This window comes from Thyridium curvatum (genome assembly GCF_004353045.1).
Source record: "Thyridium curvatum strain D216 chromosome Unknown NODE_77_length_194619_cov_74.347017, whole genome shotgun sequence".
NCBI classification, from domain to species: domain Eukaryota; kingdom Fungi; phylum Ascomycota; class Sordariomycetes; order Thyridiales; family Thyridiaceae; genus Thyridium; species Thyridium curvatum.
The window spans coordinates 93,856-113,244 of record NW_022156832.1 but is presented as its reverse complement, the minus strand read 5'-3'; the positions used below and the strand labels follow the sequence as shown (position 1 = coordinate 113,244).

Genomic DNA, 19,389 nt, shown 5'->3' with positions numbered 1-19,389 from the left:
TTCCGAGCGTGGGTCCTTGTGATGCCTTTGACGCCGATTTGATTCGATACAAGCGGGAGGCCGACCAGCTTCTGTACTGACTAATGCCGGCAATGCGCATACATTCAACACTCCATCTCGGATTGGATGTGCGCTCGGAATCCGGGCTCAATTTCTGCTGTTGCCTCTCTCCCTTCAAACTCGTCAGACTTGCAAAATTAGTTTTGCCATAATGATTACGTCTACTGCGCTGAATAGCAATACTACGAGATGCCTCCTGTTCAGTCCATATTTGTCGGTACGTCACACCCGAGGTTCGTTAAGCAAGGAGCGAATCCCCAATTTAGCACGAAAGCCTGATCCTAAATAAATTCCTATACGGATCATTAGGATCGAAATAGAAGAGAGCCCCAAAAGTCCCACGTCAATAGCCTATACTCATCCATTACCCGGATCAACCTTGCAGTAGTCCAGATTCCCGTCGGCGTTATTGCCCCAGTACTTCGGGAACGGCACGGGCTTGCCGCTGGCGCCGAAGAGTGCAAACGTCAAGATGAAGACGAGGACCTGCGTGCCGCCGTCGAGGCCGGCGCACAAGACGTAGTTGAACCGGAGGAACCACTCGGGTTTCCACCGGCGCAGGTAGTACTGGGACCAAAAGGCGACAGCAAAGGCGCTGAGGGCGGCGCTGTTGATGCCCGTCACGAGGAAGCCGACGTGCCACGAGATGAGCGAGATGTTGAGTCGGTCGAGCTTGAGCTTGGGGAACAAGCGATGCAAGATGTACAGTGGGACTGGAGCGATGAAGCCTAGGACCAGGCCAAGGGGGACCCATTGGTACCTGGTGCCGTGGGAATAGAGATATTTGGCGAGTCCGCCCCTGGAAACACGATTTGTTAGCGTGCTGGGAGTCAAGCTCGCAGGGTTGTGATTCTCACCAGGTGATAGCTTGGGTATTGAAGGATTGCAGTGCCTGTTGAATGTTCAATGTCATCAGCACATGTTCATTAACAATTTGCATCACACCTTCAAGACTTACAGCGCCGCTCCAGATATGTGTGCCTTGAATAGACAGAAGTATTCCTCGTTGCGCATCTGTGATGGAGATCATGACAAAATAGTTGATCAGGGCCCCGACGATAGTGCCAACCAGCTGCATGGTCAATGTGCACCTGGGGCTCAGCTTGGCGTACTGCCCCAGCTTTAGATCTTGCAGGAGCATCAACCCCTGAGCTACAGAATTGTAGCCAAAGAGTGTAAAGTACATATTGGTCAGGGGCCGGCCGGGCTCGAGGTATGCGCCGATCATCTGGATGATGGGCTGCACAGGCACTTTGAACCCCGTCAGGCCAAACTGCGCGCCGGTAAAGAGGATCATTATCGCCGCCATGGCATTCGCGATGATAAACGCCCACCAGGCCATGCCGGACTCTGCCTGGTAGATGCAGACGAGGCCCACGACACCCGAGATGAGCAGGATCATTCCGTAGAACCAGTCCGGGACGTCTTGATAGCGGATCATCAGGCGGTAATGGGGGTCCATGGCGTCGAGCTCTTCGGTCGTATATTCTCGCGCCTTCCAAGATTTCCAAAACCTGTAGGTGTCGAGGCTCAGCAGGTGCTTTAGCTGCGAGGGGGCCATGAAGGACCAGGCGTTCTTCAGGTCGTCCCAGTTGTACAGCAGCAAGTGCGTAATAGTCGCAGTAATAGCCAGGTTCTGTGTAAGCACGTACGAGGCGAAGGTTGAAGCCATGTACGGGACGCCTTCCTGCATCAGTAGGGTTTCGTTGACCACACCGTGGGAGTCAAGGATAGTCGATTGATTAAATGTCTGGTATGATGTCGAGTTCGAATCTCCAGTAAAGAGCAGCTGGGAGAGAAATGGAAAGTCTCGCGCTCTCCACACATTGCCGTAGTAGATAGCCATGAAGACAACGATGTTGAGGATATAGCCGATGAAGTAGTTGAGTTGAGTCAGGGGAGGCAGATACAAGGAAGCGCTGCCGATATACTGAAAGTCAAGGCACAAGGCACCAAAGCCGAGCCCCTCGTTTCCATTGCCTCCTCCAAAGAGATAAGTGAATAACACTAGCTCGTCATGTTAACACTGTCATATCACAGGGACGGAGTTGAGACCACGTACTGCTATTTCTGTTGGCAAGACAGAATACGTTTACTGCTGTCAGAATCGGCATGATGTATTCTGGGAACACCTCCCAGATGAAGATGAGACAGAAAGCCCAGTAGAAGACCTTGAGTTGCGGTTTGGTCTCTGACTTCTTCCGATGTAGAGTCTCAAGAAGCGACATGATCGGCAAGTTTGCTGGATACAAAAACTGGTTGATTCTTAGTGTTAGAGCGGGTGTGTATTGTTGTGATTGAATACTTGAAGAATGGAGAACTCGCCTTGGTTGGGTAGACGAGGATCTTGCGCATGAGCCCGGCGATGCCGTATCCAAGTAGTTGAGATGCGAATATGAGAAATATGCAAACACCGGCGTTGGGGGTCTTTTCGTACCACAGACGCTGGACTGCGATGACCTCTACGGCTAGAGCGGAGTGTGCAGCCGTCGAGGACATGATGAGGATGGCCGCGTGCTCCTTGGCATTGAAGGGATGAGGGTTCAGCCAGCGGAGGACACCGATCTTGGGGATCTGCTCAAGCACGAGAGCCAGTACGTAGCTGATAACGCAGAGGAACGTCGCAGAGAGAGTGATCCCCTGAGGCTTGAACTGGTAGATGGTAGCAAGAGTCGCAGAGAAGCCAGAGAGCCCGATACCCAGTGCCCAGGTCCTAAAGGTCCAGGGGTCAAGAGAGGGGTCGTCCTCGACATGCAGGGCATACAAGGCAATTTCCTCCATATTCTCGACCTTTTCTTGGGCGGTCATGCCCTTGCCGATGGGCATGATCGTCTCCTCGTCGTCGGGCACCCGGCTGATCTCGTCGTTGATGTTGTCGTGCTTCTTCTCATCAGTCTGGGTGTCTTTCGCGGCCGTCTTCTCGTCAGTGTCAGTCTTCCTCCGTTCAGCCCGGATGTCGTGGACACCGAGTTCCGACAATGCCTCGATGCCAGTAGAATGGCCGGTGAGGAACGCATCCTCCGGGTTGCCGCCGAGAGGCTCCAGGCCGTTCTGACCCGGGAAGCGGTTGGCCGACATGGTTTCACCTATTCTTCACGCGCTGCACACGAGGATAGAGATGCGGACGGGCGCAAACCAGACCATCACAGTCGGTAGGGACGATCGCCTTTATCAAAGAAGCTCCGCGGGCTGCGACTGCAACCCTGCCACACAGCTCCACAGCGTTATCAGGGGTCCCATCCCGTCTCTTTGGTTTGCCCGCCGTCAATTTGCTACTACTTGCAGGAAATGGTCTGTTGATCATCACTGCCCCGATCGCGCAGAGATACCTAGTCAAGATAAGGAAGCTGGCATATCTGCCAAGCGATGCCGATTGCCCAAGGTTTGCGGGCTCTGCATTGCTCGCACCTTGCAGAATGTACAACCAACATGAACTCATGCCAGAATACAGGTTTCGGCAGACAGAGTTACTCCCATGATCCACGAAACGGGGGTTACCGCGGGGCATAATACAACAAGGTTTGCCGGCTTAATTTCAATCCCCTTTGCATGTGGGAGTACCATTTCTTTCCTTTTCCAGAGGGCCATCCAACTGGCCAAAGCCCATGGGAAAGTTCCCTGCAAGGGGTTATCTTTTGTCCTAGCCATCTCTATACGACGAACTCCGCAGTTGGCGATCGTATGAAATGAGCTGCCCTTCTTGGGCAAACGTGTGCGCTCCCCAGCAGCCGGCACATGCACACGGCGCTTCCGTGTGCACACACATCCAGCCATGCAGCTCAAGACAACCGGCGTCCTGTCGGCGGTATTGGGCACTTTCGTGCTTTCGTAGTTCACGACAGGCTTCGCATACAATCTTGCGCTCAGCATTTAAGATAAAAGCTGAAGGGTGATCGATGGATGGGCAGAACGTGGCATGCCTAGGCATACTAGGGAGGAAAGCTTCTCCTGGTAGGCTATGTTGATACTGCTGCCAATCAAGTGTCGCCCCTCGGACTAAATGCCCTGGCCAAGCGACGCCAACTCAAAGCCAAGATCACATAAGGTCAGGTGGTCATCGCGGCCGCCGGCGTTTCTGTCGCTCGCCAAGTCGCGCGGGGCAACCCTCTCCTGCAACCATTCAATATTATCGTATGGGCAATCTTGGCAACTGGGAGTGTCAGGTGACGATTTCATCTAGCACTGCTATTTAGGATGCAGGATACGTTGCATCTTCGCTGTCGTCGAAAGACATGACTGAAAGGAGGTAGAGCGAGTGTGTGCCGATGTGCCGCCTCCACGAGATAACATGGCGGACAACGGCAGCATTTTCGATCCCTCCATCGAAGAACCGCCCTCCTACTCGCGCTCTGGCTCTCCAACATTCTCTCCGAATTTGGCGACAGCCCTTGGTGCCGCTGCCCCTCACCCCAGTGCTTCGAATTCCGGAGCATCCATCCCGCTATCACCACAGGCGGCCTCCAGCCCGCCCTCGCAGCCCATACGCAGCAACTCCCCGCCACCAAGCTACCAGCCCGGCCCCTCTTCAGTCGACGGCCGAACCTCCTCCTCCCGACCCGACCCAGCCCAGGAAGGAGATCGCCGCGTCCTGAAGGAGATCCTCCGAGCCCACCCCTGGCGCCGCTCGTGGGGCCCCCCGCCCAAGACCGCGCACGACGCGCTGTGCCGCACAGCGCTGCTCGGCAAGCGCGAGATCCTCCTCGCGCTGCTCGAGGCCGGGGTGGAGATCCGGTACACGACGCGCTACTCGGCCAGGTGCAGCACCAGCGCTGTGCACGAGGCGCTGCGCGGGCCGGCGCCGGACCTGTGTCTGCTTCTCCTCGACGAGTGCTTCCGGCGCACGGCGGCGCGCGCGGGCGGCTCGGAGCGAGCGGAGCAGGCGGCGCTGGAGCAGGCGCAGTGGATGCTCGACGCCAGGGATGGGGCGGGTTGCACCCCGCTCCACCTGGCGGCGGCGGCCGGCGAGACGGCCATAGTGGAGGAGCTCATCGGGCGCGGGGCGGAGGTCGATCCCGTTGACAACCTGCAGAGGACGCCGCTGCACATGGCGGCGCGGTACGGGCGTGACGAGACAATACGGGCCTTGTTTGAGGCGGGAGCCGATCCGGGAAAGGTGAAGGAAGAGCTTTGGGGTGGCAATCTCTTGGATCATGCCGATCTTGGCAGTTTCCCTTCCATATCCAGATTGCTTCAGGGTATCCTGCTTGAGATGGGCGAATTTGAAGAATCCCTTCTGGGGGCAAGTGATGATATAGCTGAGCCTGGTGCTGCTATGGCAATTAATCAGCGAAGATCGCAGGCCATTCGGCCTCTCAAGTCTGCCGATAAAGCACCTTCAGGAGGGCTCGAGATCAAGGCATACGCACGAGACTCGATCTTCAAGTTCCCCAAGAGCAAGCAAGTATGGCGACCTAGGAAGGCGCCTGACAGCCTCTTGACTAACCCACTCTATCTACACTGGAAAGCCGAGTTGGAGAAGATCCGCGCTGAGCACCAGGCACAGAAAGAGAGAAACAGGCTGCGGGAACTCGCTTTGTTTGGTCCTACGAGCGCACAAGGACCTTGACTTCCCGCGCAAATAGCATGCTACAATGAGATATCTAGCGTTATGAACGTTCGAAAGAGCTCTTAGTAATCATATTTTGGAGTTTCTATGCGTTTCGAAGAACTAAAGAGCCCAACTGCTGGAGCCTGGCCGGGCTTGAAAGCTCCAACCGATTCGGGTAATTTTGAAACCCCACCAAGATCCAGCCGGGTATCGATGCTGTGCCCCTGGATAAATCGCCTCCCCATGTCTAAGCTCAACAACCCGGATCCTGGTGTTCTATTTTCATATGTATGAGCTCCATTCTACACGACTCTCTGAAACTGTGCCACGAAATAGACGAGGTAGAGAATACATATTTTGCAGGGTGACTTGCAATGACAAACAAGCTGGAAGACTTGCTGTCATCCACCCATGGCCTTTCAAGTTTACTGTTGTCTTCTAGATGTTGCGATGCATTTAATGAGTTGCTCGGATACATTGTACTCAACCACGCTGGCATAAGCCATCATGTAACATGATAAAAGGACGTTCTGATACAGTATGGTCACTGTCTCATGCCCTCCTACTAATCACAGATAGCCAGGTCGATAGAATAGGAGTCCCTATATGCAGGTTTTGTCTACAAAGAAGTCATTGAGTTTCGTCTTCCGGCTTCACGGTCCTCATGCCCTGTGGCACAGACACGGAGCTTCTAGAAAGACCCACGCCTTCTGCTAACTTCGTATCAGGACCCGGAGGTCTTCCGCCGCTCATCTCGACCTGGCTTCAACGCCGATGCTAGCTGCGTCTGCAAGCCGCCACGTCAGAAAAGTCCGCAGGCTGGCGACATATCCGATTGGCGTATGCACACGCGAGGACCCGGGGCTGCTGAGGGCTTGGCGCTTGGCAACCACTCCAGAGAGCCACGACTGGACCCAGGTCGGGGCACCCGACCAGAAACGAATGGGAAGACAAAAGCTATCGATATCCGGCCCCCTGCGGAATGAGCTCTAATGGTGTTTCCCTGTGCTAGAGTCTGCAGGGTCTTGGATCGCCAAAGCTTAGCTAGACATCTACAGTTCTCGGGATGACAGAGGGTTAGAGCTAACGGACCCGGTGTCCATAAACAGTAGCAACTTTCGAACATATATTATCTAGTCAGCTATGACCTTATAGTTCCAGAGACCCCGGAAACCACCAGACATTGTCGCTCAAGGCACATAGTTAATCTATTTGCACATTGTTGATACGCGTGCCGCCCCTGTATTTGCGCGGCACAGCTCCCTAGGCGAGCTCGCGTCTGGTCGCGATGTGACTTGACACGGAGCCAACTAAGAGGAACAGGCGGCGCTTGAACTCTCTTAAGCACTAAGCGCAGAAGAAGAAAAAGAAGCGCCCCCCTAAGGCTGCCACGACGATCCTTCGGCTGGCTCATCCGATGCCCAGGACTGAAAGGGCGACACGCCAGCACTGTCACATCTCTGGCGGCTTTCAACCCATCCGTTCCCAACCATGAACGCGCCACCACCAAGAAGAATATCACGGAGTAGCGTTGCATCGCCTCGCGGGTATGATCCTGATGCATTCAGCCTATTTCTTCCTGCAGTTCTGGGAGCATCCTGCGTCCCTAACGTGGGCTCCGTGACATGATGAAGGAGGGAACCGGTTGTGAACAATGGAATGATTGCTCTATGATCCGAAAGATACTCTCTGTTGGATGTGTTGGTCTAGACAACTTTGAGTCTCCAAGGAAAGGGGCGTATTCCTTGAAGTATAAAGTTCGCCTCGACTCCCTCTCCTCTCCGTCAAAACACCTCCTCACCAGCTCCTCAACTACTCAAACCAGCCACAACTTGACTACTTTCCAGATCACCCAGATCAACTCCACAACTATTCAAAATGAAGGCCACTTTCTTCATCATCGGCGCCCTTGCCGCCCTTGTCGCCGCCGCTCCCGCTCCCGCCCCCGAGCCTGAGCCCGCCGAGTTCGACATCGCCGCCGTCGACGGCCTCGTCGCCCGCTTCGTCGAGGACAACGTCCTGTCCAAGCGTGACTGTGGAAAGTGCTCGAAAGGCAAGAAGCTTTGCTGGTCTTGCAACCCCACCGGTGGTTGCGCCACCAATGTCTACAAGTGCTAGATCAGCATTTCAGTCCATGTCACGCCCCTGTCAGGTACGTCCTGCGTCAGCACTCCTTCCAGACTCGAGAGCCTGGCGACTGAATCATTAAACAGCGTTGTTGATAGCTTCTATACGCTCGTTTTGACAATTATAGGGGACATGCAACTTGACCTTGAGATACTTAAAACTGGATTTCGCAGCTTAGGTGCGGTGGTTCTGATTGATGGACGATTTCCGCGTACGGGCCCGGCACCTCTGGAATTCTTATGCACCAATACACAAGCTAGGAGGATTGCTTAAAATCAAGGCAATGTTTATTTGGAGCTTGCTTATTCTAGTTATGGTTATTGTGTGTGATTAGATCCAGCTAAGAATAATACATGCGAATATCAGATCAAGCGTGGATTGGAAGGCTCTCGCCGAGCCTTCCAGTAAGTGATAGTTTACACGTGTCTCTCCTTTGCCTACAATCAACTTGGAAAGCTACAGAAATCTAAAGTCTAGTGGTTACATATATACAATCGTACAAGCCATCATATCTGTTCAACTGTCGTGGGATGCCTGGCTGGCTTTATCCCCGTTTACTAGTTCAAAATCCCTCTCGTGCTTCTTCGACAAGTGTCTATCGACCCACGCATCAATGCTTGCCGCTGCCTCCTCGGCATCTTCAAGATGTAGCTGGAAGAACCCTTGAAGCTGGGAAGGTGTGAAAGTGTCCTCGGGTATCTTTGCCGCGAACTCGGCCGCAAGTTGTCGTATGCGATCCATGTCGGGCCATGCGCCACTCTCCGATATCGCAACTTGATCAATCCGGACTTCGGGAGCGAACATGCGTACAAACATCTCCCCGGAAGATTTCTGACTGATGTTTCCGAGAAAGATCTTCATATCTACCCGTCCTGGACGGACGAGCGCGCCGTCCAGATATTCCGGCCTGTTGGTGGTCATGATTACGATGCGGCCTTCCTGGGACCCGACACCGTCCAACACGTTGAGCAGACCAGAGAGCGTGCAACCCGAGACTGCACTGCCGCTGCTGTACTCGCTTCGTTCAATGTCTCTTCCGGTCCAGACCGCGTCTATGTCCTCAAGTAGTACAATGCATTGAGGTGGAATCTCCTGGAACATCTGCTCCAGATCCGCATCGCTTGCCACTGTCGGTATGTTGACCTCGTAGAGATCCAGACCAAACTCTCCAGCGAGCGCGGTAGAGAGCGATGACTTGCCGGTGCCGGGAGGACCATGGAAGAGGTATCCCCGGCGATACGGCATGCTCCGCCGCTGATACAGCTGTGCAGTCTTGGGGTCGAGGTAGTTCCTGATGTCAGTGAGCAACTCCTGCTTCACCTGCTCGTCGAAATGAACTGTCTCCAGGAGCCGGATAGGCTTGCGGGACTTGGGTTGCCACTGCAGCAGCATCAGTATTCTCTTTTGGTTGAGACATTGTTGAATGAATGAATGAAATATGTACTCACAGAAACTCCATAGCGATCCCTGGCGTAGATAATGACAAAGTACTGCGTCTGCCTCTCCGCGAATTCTCGTGCGGTCTGGATGAACTGCTTGATAGGCTCGACGGAACGGCCAAGACAGATGACAGTGAGTTCCTCTCCACCGACACCATCATACGCTGGGTCGCTCATCGAGGCATTGAAGTCGTCTGCCGCTCGAGACACGAAGAACAGATGCCCCTCGTGCCAGAACCAGATCGTGCCCCAATGCGGATGATACTGCACTGCTCGCCTCGTCTTCTTCAACAGAGCAGCTCTGTCCGACTCACGACCGGCTTGGGTTCGTGCAGTAAGGAATCTGAGACTCCTGAGCTCGATCACATTGGCGAGCACCCAGTCCGCCACATTCCGGTTCAGGGGGTCCCGGCCGGGGATGGTGACTGAGGCGACAAAGAACCTTCGGATCCAACTTGTGGCTTCGCGCCAAACATGGTGAACAAATCTCCACGCAGAGGGTAGAACCCCGGCGATGGCGATGACGGAGCCGACCTGGGTGAGATCAAGTTCCAACCATCGACTGAGCACAGCCTTCATGACGCTGACTCCGTGCATCGGCGAGTGCAGCATCCCGAAGCTTGCCGCGCCGCCAGCATGAAACTCGCGTGACATCTTGTTTGACTCTGGCTATGTGGTTACCGCGGTAGCGACTAGGCTTCTACTTCATCATGGAGAAAGGGCTCAATAGCAGCCGATGTTCGGACCATGAAGGAGAGACCATCGGGATCCCGGGCCACCCGGTATAGCCTTGGTGTGTAGACAGTGATGAACAAAGACGCAAAAAGATATACTAGTACACCAAATGAAGAGAAGAACCCTAATGAAACATGCTTAAAGGAGTGTGAATGCTCGTTGTAGCCCGGTCAGGATGCTCAGCTCGGATTTGGAGGTTTGATATTGCCGAAAGATTTTGCCAGTCCGCGTCGACGCTAAAATACGGGAGAGATTTGTACCCCATTGAAGGGACATCCCCAGTCTGCAAGGAAGCACACCTGGTCAATGGAGGCTCAATTGTTCAATTGCGATTTTCAAGGGTATAGCAGAGTTCCGAAACGGTCCGCATTTCAGATCAAATCATATTCTGAGTGTTGGAGGCCTTTGACGTTTCTGTAGTGACATATCAAGAGCCGGTCACGTGTCAACCGACGCGGAAGTTACATGTCTGCTTCCGCCCAAATTCCGACGTCATTCATCACGAATCTCGACCCATCTGTCCTGTTGGACAACGAGGTTAAACACCCTCTCAATCTCAAGCGCAACGCTGGCTGAGTGTATTGTAACATGGTATGAGTAATTCCCAACCACGATGAGCCCCGCGCCCCGGTCGCAGCGCGCCTGTGACAGCTGCCGCATCCGCAAAGTCAAATGCGACAACGGGCAGCCGTGCACGCAGTGCTCCCACTTCAAGCTGCCCTGCGTCGTGTCCTCCGGGCCTTCGAAGCGACAGAATCCCATCAGAGGTAGACTCGTCGCGCGAGCCCGCGGAGAGAATGACCTGGGCAACTTGGAGACCGGGCCAGGGAGGCCCGCTTCCGCGCCGATACCTGCTCCTTCGGGCGACTCGCCCCGGAACCACCGCCCAGATACCCTTTTCGAGTCTCTTCTCACGCCGACTGGCTACACCACCGAGTTCTTCATGGATCTTATCCCCAGTTTCGAACAGCTCGTCTACCCCGTCAACCCGGTCATCACACCCGACGACATCGCCGTGGCCATCGGGAACATCCGCGGCAGCTTCGAGGACGCCGCGCTCGTCTACGCCTTTGCCGCCGTCACCACCTTCCTGACCCAGCGGTCGGCGACGATGCACGGCGCCGTGGCCACGCAGATGGACGACCTGATGCAGCACAGCCTGGCCGCGCACAAGCGTGTCGACCTGCAGACCGCGCCCGACGGCCGCATGGTCGAGGAGCCGCCCATCAACGCCAAGCGCGTCATGACGTGCATCTTCCTCGAGATCTCGATGATGGCGTTCAAGCGCTTCGACCGCAGCTTCGCCCTCCTCCGCGAGGCCATCACCATGCTCCAGACGGTCAAGGTGCACCAGCTGTCCGGCACCGGGAGCGGCGATGCCACGTATCAGCGCCTGTACTGGGAGACGTACATACACGAGCGCTTCCTCACCATCGCGTCCGGCTACCCCAGCGTCCTGCCCCCGCTGAAGGCCGGGTTCCCCGCGCCCGACTCTACGGTCCCCGCCTATGTCGAGCTCGGCTTCAATCGGCTCATCTCGCTGTTCCTGATCATGGACAGGCCGCTGCTCGCGTACTGGGAGGAGCAGCAGGGTATCGAGCCCTCCACGTCTGACATCACGCCGGAGTGGGTTGAGCAGAAGCAGATCCAGCTCGACCAGGACGAAGCCAGCACCTACGAGGCAGACAAGGCCTTGAGGGAAAGCGGCCGCGGGGCGTTGACCGAGTTTCAGCTCGTTGATTTGTACATTACGCGTGTGTGGCTCCGGACTCTGGTATGGCAGCTGGCCCTTTCGCGAGGCCTGCTGCAGTCCGCGCCGCCCGAGACGGTCCACGAAGGTCTGTCACTGAACTACCCGGCCCATCGCCTGTCGACCGAGCTTCGCAGTCTCGTCAACCGCATGGAGAGCGTGGGCAGCATCGCGACGCAGGGGAGTGGTATCATCCAGAAGCTCTTTGAGATCACCAGCACCATCGCCGACGTGCTGGCCCTTCCCCTCGCGGCGGACATGGAACGGCAAGAGGAGGCGGCCGGCCATGTGGCGGACCTCGTTTTCCTTGTCAAGTTCTTGTTTCAGTTTGAGCGCATCAGGGAGCAGCAAAAGGCATATCTGCAGGAAAAATTGGACATGCTTCAGAAATTATACCCGGCGGGGCTGAATAGTCATGATCTATCGTAGGGAAAATTGAATTGCCTGGTTGCTTCTTACTTTGCATACACACTCGCCAGGCCCTCCCAGAGCATCACCGTCTCGAAGCCAGAGGCTGAACTGTCCTGCCCCTCTGCGAAGCAGCTGATGCCCAGGCAGTTGATAGCGTCGGAGTAGACTGTCGTGGAAAGAGCAAAACGGTCGTTGGCGAAGACCTCGATGACATCTCCGTCGCTGAATATCCGGAGGTGCAGGCTCTCTAGGCACTCTGCGCCGTCCTTTTCTTGGACAAACAGGGTGAAAGATCCCCCGATGCGGCCCTTTTGGATGTCTTTGAGGTCGTTGGACAACGTCTTGTCGACAACGATCTCTTCGTCCTGCGGCGAAAAGTATATGCTCGTCATATTCGATCGATCCTCGTTGTGTCGCACCTGGAAGCCGATTCTCTCGTGTGCTGGGTGTATTTTGATAAAGGCCTCCAGCTCCCAGTTTGGCGAGGCCGGGGTAGCGATTTGATATGGTTGATTGAGTGCTTCCACGCCAAGCCATATGGAGGGCTTGCCTTGCCGCAAGCGTTTGAGATCAAGCAATGGCCGGATCCCTAATGTTTCGACACCCCGAGTACCGGCCTCTGGTCGTTCAGTCAATAACCTGATGGAAGGGATTGCCTCAAGAGGGGTCTTCAGCGCCCGCCTGACATTATGCAAACGCTGCATGAAGACTTCCCTGGGCAGGGAGAGGTATCCGGTCCAGCCCTTGGCCTCGCGTCGCGATAGGGTCAGCTCTTCCTCTTTGATCCAGCCCCAGACGATCCACGCTCTAGAGTCCGGGTGCCGATATGAGTTCGGTGCATAGAGGCTGCCGTGGTCCAGAATGCCGCCAAACTCATAGTCGAGGGCGGGCCCTTGCTGGGTTGTCTGGAGGCTCCCGGCCATCCATAGCGTCCATGTTTCGTTAGCAACTTCGCCGCCCTCCTTGTACCCTCTTTGATAGCCCCCTTCGGTACCCATGAGCAGCACAGGGCATGTGTCGGCTCCCGAGTCCAGCCCTAGGAAGTTGACACACTCCCAGTTCACACCAAAGTCTCCGGTCCAGTGACCCGGCCGAGTGAATCCCACTGGGATGTCAACCAACGGCCCAATGTACGTCCACCTCGTCAGGTCATGTGGCGAAACAGCGTAGACAAATACATTCGGCCCCTTGTCGACTATGCCTCCCGAGACGAATCCATAGAGCTGCTTCTCCGTTGCCCCGCGCTTCTCGTCGAGGGCACCCCATTCCGCTAGGTACGGATCCCTGAAGCCCGTGGCTCTCAGGCCTTCGGGTTCTCCCTTCAGTATCGGGTTTAGGGGACTCTTTTTCCATGTCCGGCCGGCGTTCTCTGAGATCGCTATGGCCAGGCCAGCACAGTTTCGCTGGTAGGGTACTGTCCAGTGAATGGGGAGATTGGTGATTGATGAGTAAATGAGAGTCAGTTGACATTTTTCTCCCCGCGGCCCCGTGGGATGCATGCATCCTGTGAATATGCCCTTATCGTCGTAAGATTTCGAAGGTTCCAGCACGGGACCTGTGCTATTCGCTTCCCAATGCAGGCCATCTTTGCTGGTGAACTGGCCCCAGCAGATGTCTTCCCAGTCGCAAGATTTAGGATTCCCTGTAGACGGGACGTTAGTGAGCAAACGGCGGAAACAGCGCCATGCCACGTACATTGATAGAACAGGTGATATGTGCCAGTCGCAGGATCGAATCCGGGAGCGCAGGGATCGTTCAGCCAGCCGTGAGGGGCTTTGAGATGATAAGTTGGCAGAGGGTGCCATTGTCGCTTGCCCGCAGACAATTTGGCTATCGCCATGCTCGCAGCCACGGTAGCAGATCTGCGAGAGAGCTTTGTGATCTCAAGTCAAGTCTGATGATGAGATGGAAGAGAATCAAGTAGGGCCGCCGTCGGAGGCAAGCTGTGCGTCATCTGTCAGCAACCAGCAGGGATGAATGACGGATGTCCACTCAAAGGGAAAGTCATGCTTTTGGCCCGAGCTGCATTTCAGGAAAACAAGGGGAGTAAAATCCAGAATACCTGTTCATTATGCTCCGGGAATATCCTATCTATCGCTACCTTAGATGAGAAAGCGAGGGGTGTCCAGAGAGATTGGTCCACCAGAAGTTGTCGGCACGACATGTGTGGGGTGCACCTGCTAGGGAGCTTGGTGATGGGTCCTGGGGTCATTAGCTTAGCATAAGTACCTCTCTGTGCACCGGTGGTATTTGGGGGGACTGCATGTTGGCTGCATGATTGTGGGGGCAGCGCCAGCCAGGCGAACTCAGCTGTGATGAACAGCGAAGAGTTATGGAAGACTGGTCTTGGCATCGCTAAAAGGTCGGGGAGTCTTGCCAGATGCCATACCATGTGGTCTCACGGGCAGACTCGTCTCGTAAGAGCAAAGACAAAATCTCCGGGCACTGGCTCGGAGTTCATGGGGTCATCCACACCCTCACGCCATGTTTTGGATACGTACAAGCCTGATGATCAGTTGCTGAACATATCTCTATTGGTGATATTTTGATGTTGGCTTCATATCATGATTTCTTTTGTAGTTATTCCTTTGTAAGGACTAATGCTAGTGTAACTCGGCGTTTGTTCCAGGCACCGGCGTTTTCATGTACATGGTGAAAGAATTTGTCTCTTGTTCATCAAAGATCAACCGGCTCGACCTTGGTGTTGCCACCCTCCGCGAATTGGTCAACCCGAGTGCTGGCGAACTTGCGGGCGCTGACCCTGTGGTGGAACAGCACGTCCAGCTCACCGTACGTCCGGCCCTTGGGCTCCGGAAGTCGGAAGTATGACCAGATAAGAATCACAACACAGAATCCGGCCCAGAAGAGACCCGTCCTGGCGCCCCAGTTCCAGGAATGGATACCGAGCATGTGGGGCATCAAGCTGTTGTTCAGCAAGCCGCCGATGTTGGAGAAGTTGCGCGCCAAGACGACCGTCTTGATCTTGTGACGGGTCGAGGGGATCTCGGCGACAATCGAGTAGCAGACGGGGCCGACCGTCATGTTGTAGACGAAGGTGTAGAACAGAAGGAGGGATCCGATCGCCCACGAAGGGCCCGGCAGGTCCGGGCGCGCGAAGCCGAGCCCCCCCACGGTCATGAGAATGACCATGAGGCCGAACATGCCGGCAATGTAGATGTCGCGGCGCCCGAACCTGCCCATCATGACCCACGAGAGCAGAACCCCGATGACGCCCATGGCGCTCTGTCCGATGTTCATGTCGAACGAGTTCTGGGGCGACAGCCCGGCGCGTTCGTAGAACTGGACCGAGTACCCCATCAGAGCCGAACCGCACCAGCACTGCGCAAGATAGGACACGGAGGCGATCTCGGTGCGGCGGAGGTCGACGCCCTTGAAGCAGTCCCAGTAGGTCATGCCCTCCGACTGCGCCTTCTCGAGCTCGTCGGTCGCCTTCATCAGTGCGACCTGGTCGTCGACATCAAAGTTGGACTGAGCGTTGCGGCTCGTCAGCTGCAGCAGGGCCTTCTTGGCATCCTCGAGGCGGCCCTTGCGGACCAGCCACCAGGGTGACTCCGGAGCAAACAGGGTGCCGAGGATGATCAGAGGCGGCCACATCCACTGCAAGGCGAACGGGATGCGGTAACCCCATTCGCCCTCACGGCTGAGGAGCCCGCGCAGGACACCTGCCGAGATCAGCTGACCGATAATCCAGCACAGATTGACATAGGTCGTGAGATATGGCCGCAGGATGACAGGGGCTACGTCGGAGGCGTATGTAACGCTGAGAGTCTGGAAGATGCCCCATGGTATGCCCAGGAGGATGTTGCCGGCCAGGATGGTCTGGATGTTGGGTGCAAAAAACGGAATGAAGATGAGCGAGATCATTAGGGCTTGCGAGAACAGCATAGTCCTCTTGTATCCAAAGTGGTCGGAGATGAACCCGTTGATGTAGAGGCCGATAATCTGGCCAACCAGGCCGCCGTTTTGGATGTATGTTTGCCAGTTTGCCGAGACAACCTTGCCGCCGTTGGGGCCCGGTTGGTCGCCGAATTTATTCTGGAAACTGAAGGTTCGTTAGCTGTGCGTTGTGGTAGCGGGAGTAATCAATACGGCAGATCACTGACGCGGAGTATCCATAGAAGCCGCCAAGGAGGGCAAGATCGTAGCCCTCCATGATGACAGCCGCGGAGAAGATCAGCGAGAAGGCAATGGCCTTGGGATACAGCCTGAACGCCTGCTTGAGGGTCAACTCATGTTCTCTGCCAGTGGCATTCCTGGCTTGCTCTGCCAGTCCTGACTTGAGTCCGTCGGAGTCCATGCTGTTGCTCTGGGCCTCGTTGGCTTGAGACTGAATGAAATCAACCTCAGTTGCAGTAGGGGCTTTTGGTTCAGCCATGATAAAGATGGGCCAATATGCCTTTATGAAGCTCGAATATGAATACCCAAAAAGCCTTTGTCTTCAAACTCTTTGGTGATGACTTTCCGCAGAAGCTGAATTGACGACAGAGGCAGGGAAACCGGCGGATTTTGTACTTTTTTCGCCCTGGGTCGCCGGAGGCGAAATAGGGGTACGAGGAACCGAGGCCCCTACCGGCGGAGTGGGCTACGTTATGTCGAACGTACTTATTGAACACACGATAGGACCGAATGGCAACCATTCGTGTCGAGGTCTAACGGTTTCCGTGGGGAAACCTGGAGTCCCCTGATTCTTCTCCAGCCTTCCCATGTCTTCGCAAGTGCCCGAGGGCTGAGCTAGTGTGGCAGAAATTCGTGAAACATCCACACCGACTCGAGGCCTTGGTGTCGGACCGACAAGTCCTGAGGCTTTTCACCCACCACTAACGACGAGAGTGGAGCTAGGCGAGGAGGAAGAGCTAGCATGAACATGTACAGAGATTTATCAGATTCCCGGCCCGAAAAGAAGCCCATTCTGCTGTACGAGTATACGCACGGTATCGGAAATGGAGCTGAGGCCATCACGGAATACATCGACCTGCTTCCACGAGCAGCCCACGTCTGCAATGTTGCTTTCCTTGGCACTGGACGAGCCAGGGCCTCGAGACGCACACCGCAGCCGGCGAGAGATTTTACGGGGACGGCGACTCCGGTGGCATAAACAATGACGGCAGGGAGGCGGCCCGCGCATACGACTTTCTCAACCACAGCCCCAAGCTCGCACTGGCGGTATTTACAGAAGGACTGAAAAAGGACCAGATCCGGTTCAGATTCTCTCAGGAAGTCAAAAGGGGGCTCTCTCATCAGCCGCCACAGCATAGTATTAAACCTCAACCATCTGAAGTGCGAATAGTCTCCTATGGATGATGGAGAGCATAACAAATAACGGAGATCACGCTGCCAGATATCAAGCCTGGATAGATAGCCGACAATCCAGTTGAGCATCTTGTCTTAGCGGGCAAGACCGTGAACCTTATATGGGTGTTGCATTCTATTTGAGATCAGATACACTCTTGGCTCCCTCTGAGCCTGTAGTTGCACAAGCCAATTCTCACTGCCGCCACGCAGTGCCGAATCTCGGCTGCTCCCGAGATCAAGCAGCGCATCGAGTCGATAGTAGAGATCTAGGGGTGTTCATCGTTGGCGTTTGACTGTCTGCGGTGATTGTTGATATCATGGAGCGAGCAAGGGCTACCTTCGTCTCCCCTGAATCTTATTCCATTTCATCATGCACTGAACGAAGGCGTTGCTGGTGAATTAATATACTGACTGGAAGTACGTCAGACCGTACACAAAGAGTGTCATATCCAGAAAGAACGGTGAGATCGTCCCCATCTGAGTCCTACCAGAACAGAGATTTTCGCAACGCTTTGTAGACTGGCAGTCTCTCGTAGATGACTTGATTACTCACCTCTAGTACCGGCGAGAGAGTGATAACCGGGCCGATATGAGATGGATGACATTTACAAAGCACCAAGAGCGGAGTGCCGATCACGGTCGACTTTGGCACGCGGCACTGACGTAGCTTTACTACCTCTCCCTCCGTGCCTTGGAATAAGTGCGCTCATCCGTAGGAGCTCAGGAAACTTTGGGCCAATAACCCAATCATCAGGCTTGACTGGGCGCATAATGGACTTGGACTGGGCATAGGTTCGATCAGACTCAAGGCAGTACCCGAAGGTGCTCTGCTGGACAAGACATTCCTCTTGGATCTTCACCTGGAGTCGATGAGTAACGAATTAACACATGCTCGGAGCCGCCGAGTAAGATGACGCATTAGGACTGTTCAAAACGTAGCATGTAGAAGATTCAATCTTTCTCAGCTGTATAATCACGCCACCATCGTGCTCGCCATTTCTCTCGTGACTGAGTGATACTTGTAGGGCGAAAGATGAGTGAGGTCCACTATCTGACGAGAAGGAGCACTGCCTATTAGTGTTCGTGACTGGAATCACCGTCGCATCTATGCGAAACCGACGACCCAACGTGATAGAAACTCACAAGACACGATAATTATTTGTTTAAGTGTGTCAAGATTTGACGATGCTCGCTTGGCCCCCAATGGAAGAGAAGAGAGCTCATAAACGTGTCCAGAGAATCCAATTTGCATGGTCCAGTTGAGGCTTGAATGTGCTTACACATACCATTGGCTGACTAAATTCCGTCAGCAGGGTTTCATTGTCTTCAAGATTCAGACGCGGCTGTCAGCCCATCGTGCAACAGGGTGTCCTCAGGTACTTTTAACTGCTGCTCGCTTCTCTTCCAATTGTCTGTTCATGTCTGGGATTATCCCGTCTCATTTCCCAAAAGGGCAAGCTTCAATGTGTGATATGAAGACAGATTCGTGTGATCCGAGTGACTAGCCTTACGTTTTCGGTCTTTGCCGGTGGGCCGGAGGTCGCACAGTACCATTCAATGTAACATTTCGACTCCGTCGGGTATTGTGAGTAAGCCCAACACCACCTCAGACACTCATCTATTCATCCCTACCTTCCAGATCGGGACAGAGATGGTCCACGATAGTTGCACAAATATGGTAACCAAGTGCAACATATATTCTGTGTCTGTGTAGAAAAATGCTGCTAGTGATCCCTCACAAATCAGCAGTAGTCTAAAGTAACTGGACGGAGGTGAAAGACCTGACCAGAAAATAGGAGACGTGCCTCTGGATAATGCCTCTAATTGGCTTCACTCAGACGGACACGCAACACTCAAGGGGGAGGCAAGCCATCTCTTGTCGATTAGTGATATTGGGTCCAAGGAAGAACTTGGCCACATGTTAATGTATTGAGGATCTGCATCCTCGCTCAGTAATCTAGGGCTTGCCATGTCGAGTGCTTTGGGTATAAAGATAGACCTTCTTC

At 54.6% G+C, this 19,389-nt stretch overlaps 7 protein-coding genes across 7 annotated transcripts; 3 read left to right on the top strand and 4 right to left on the bottom strand.

Annotated features, from left to right (window-relative positions):
• Positions 1-417: 417 nt before the first annotated feature.
• On the bottom strand, positions 418-3,138 carry E0L32_010015 (uncharacterized protein; the record flags this gene model as incomplete). The annotated part of the gene is made up of 5 exons (XM_031132587.1): positions 418-859; positions 918-952; positions 1,019-2,067; positions 2,123-2,325; positions 2,366-3,138. The coding sequence occupies 5 exons, from the start codon at positions 3,136-3,138 to the stop codon at positions 418-420; spliced, it is 2,502 nt and encodes an 833-aa protein (XP_030990239.1).
• Positions 3,139-4,348: 1,210 nt separating this feature from the next.
• E0L32_010014 (uncharacterized protein) lies at positions 4,349-5,626 on the top strand (the record flags this gene model as incomplete). Its single annotated transcript, XM_031132586.1, has 1 exon — positions 4,349-5,626. The coding sequence occupies one exon, from the start codon at positions 4,349-4,351 to the stop codon at positions 5,624-5,626; it is 1,278 nt and encodes a 425-aa protein (XP_030990238.1).
• A 1,860-nt stretch (positions 5,627-7,486) lies between these two features.
• E0L32_010013 (uncharacterized protein) lies at positions 7,487-7,726 on the top strand (the record flags this gene model as incomplete). The annotated part of the gene is made up of 1 exon (XM_031132584.1): positions 7,487-7,726. One exon carries the CDS (start codon positions 7,487-7,489, stop codon positions 7,724-7,726), a length of 240 nt encoding a protein of 79 aa, XP_030990237.1.
• A 525-nt stretch (positions 7,727-8,251) lies between these two features.
• On the bottom strand, positions 8,252-9,828 carry E0L32_010012 (uncharacterized protein; the record flags this gene model as incomplete). The annotated part of the gene is made up of 2 exons (XM_031132583.1): positions 8,252-9,115; positions 9,184-9,828. 2 exons carry the CDS (start codon positions 9,826-9,828, stop codon positions 8,252-8,254), a joined length of 1,509 nt encoding a protein of 502 aa, XP_030990236.1.
• Positions 9,829-10,522: 694 nt separating this feature from the next.
• On the top strand, positions 10,523-12,088 carry E0L32_010011 (uncharacterized protein; the record flags this gene model as incomplete). The annotated part of the gene is made up of 1 exon (XM_031132582.1): positions 10,523-12,088. The coding sequence occupies one exon, from the start codon at positions 10,523-10,525 to the stop codon at positions 12,086-12,088; it is 1,566 nt and encodes a 521-aa protein (XP_030990235.1).
• Positions 12,089-12,114: 26 nt separating this feature from the next.
• On the bottom strand, positions 12,115-13,910 carry E0L32_010010 (uncharacterized protein; the record flags this gene model as incomplete). The annotated part of the gene is made up of 2 exons (XM_031132581.1): positions 12,115-13,712; positions 13,766-13,910. 2 exons carry the CDS (start codon positions 13,908-13,910, stop codon positions 12,115-12,117), a joined length of 1,743 nt encoding a protein of 580 aa, XP_030990234.1.
• An 836-nt stretch (positions 13,911-14,746) lies between these two features.
• On the bottom strand, positions 14,747-16,466 carry E0L32_010009 (uncharacterized protein; the record flags this gene model as incomplete). The annotated part of the gene is made up of 2 exons (XM_031132580.1): positions 14,747-16,133; positions 16,195-16,466. The coding sequence occupies 2 exons, from the start codon at positions 16,464-16,466 to the stop codon at positions 14,747-14,749; spliced, it is 1,659 nt and encodes a 552-aa protein (XP_030990233.1).
• Between the last annotated feature and the right edge of the window lie 2,923 nt (positions 16,467-19,389).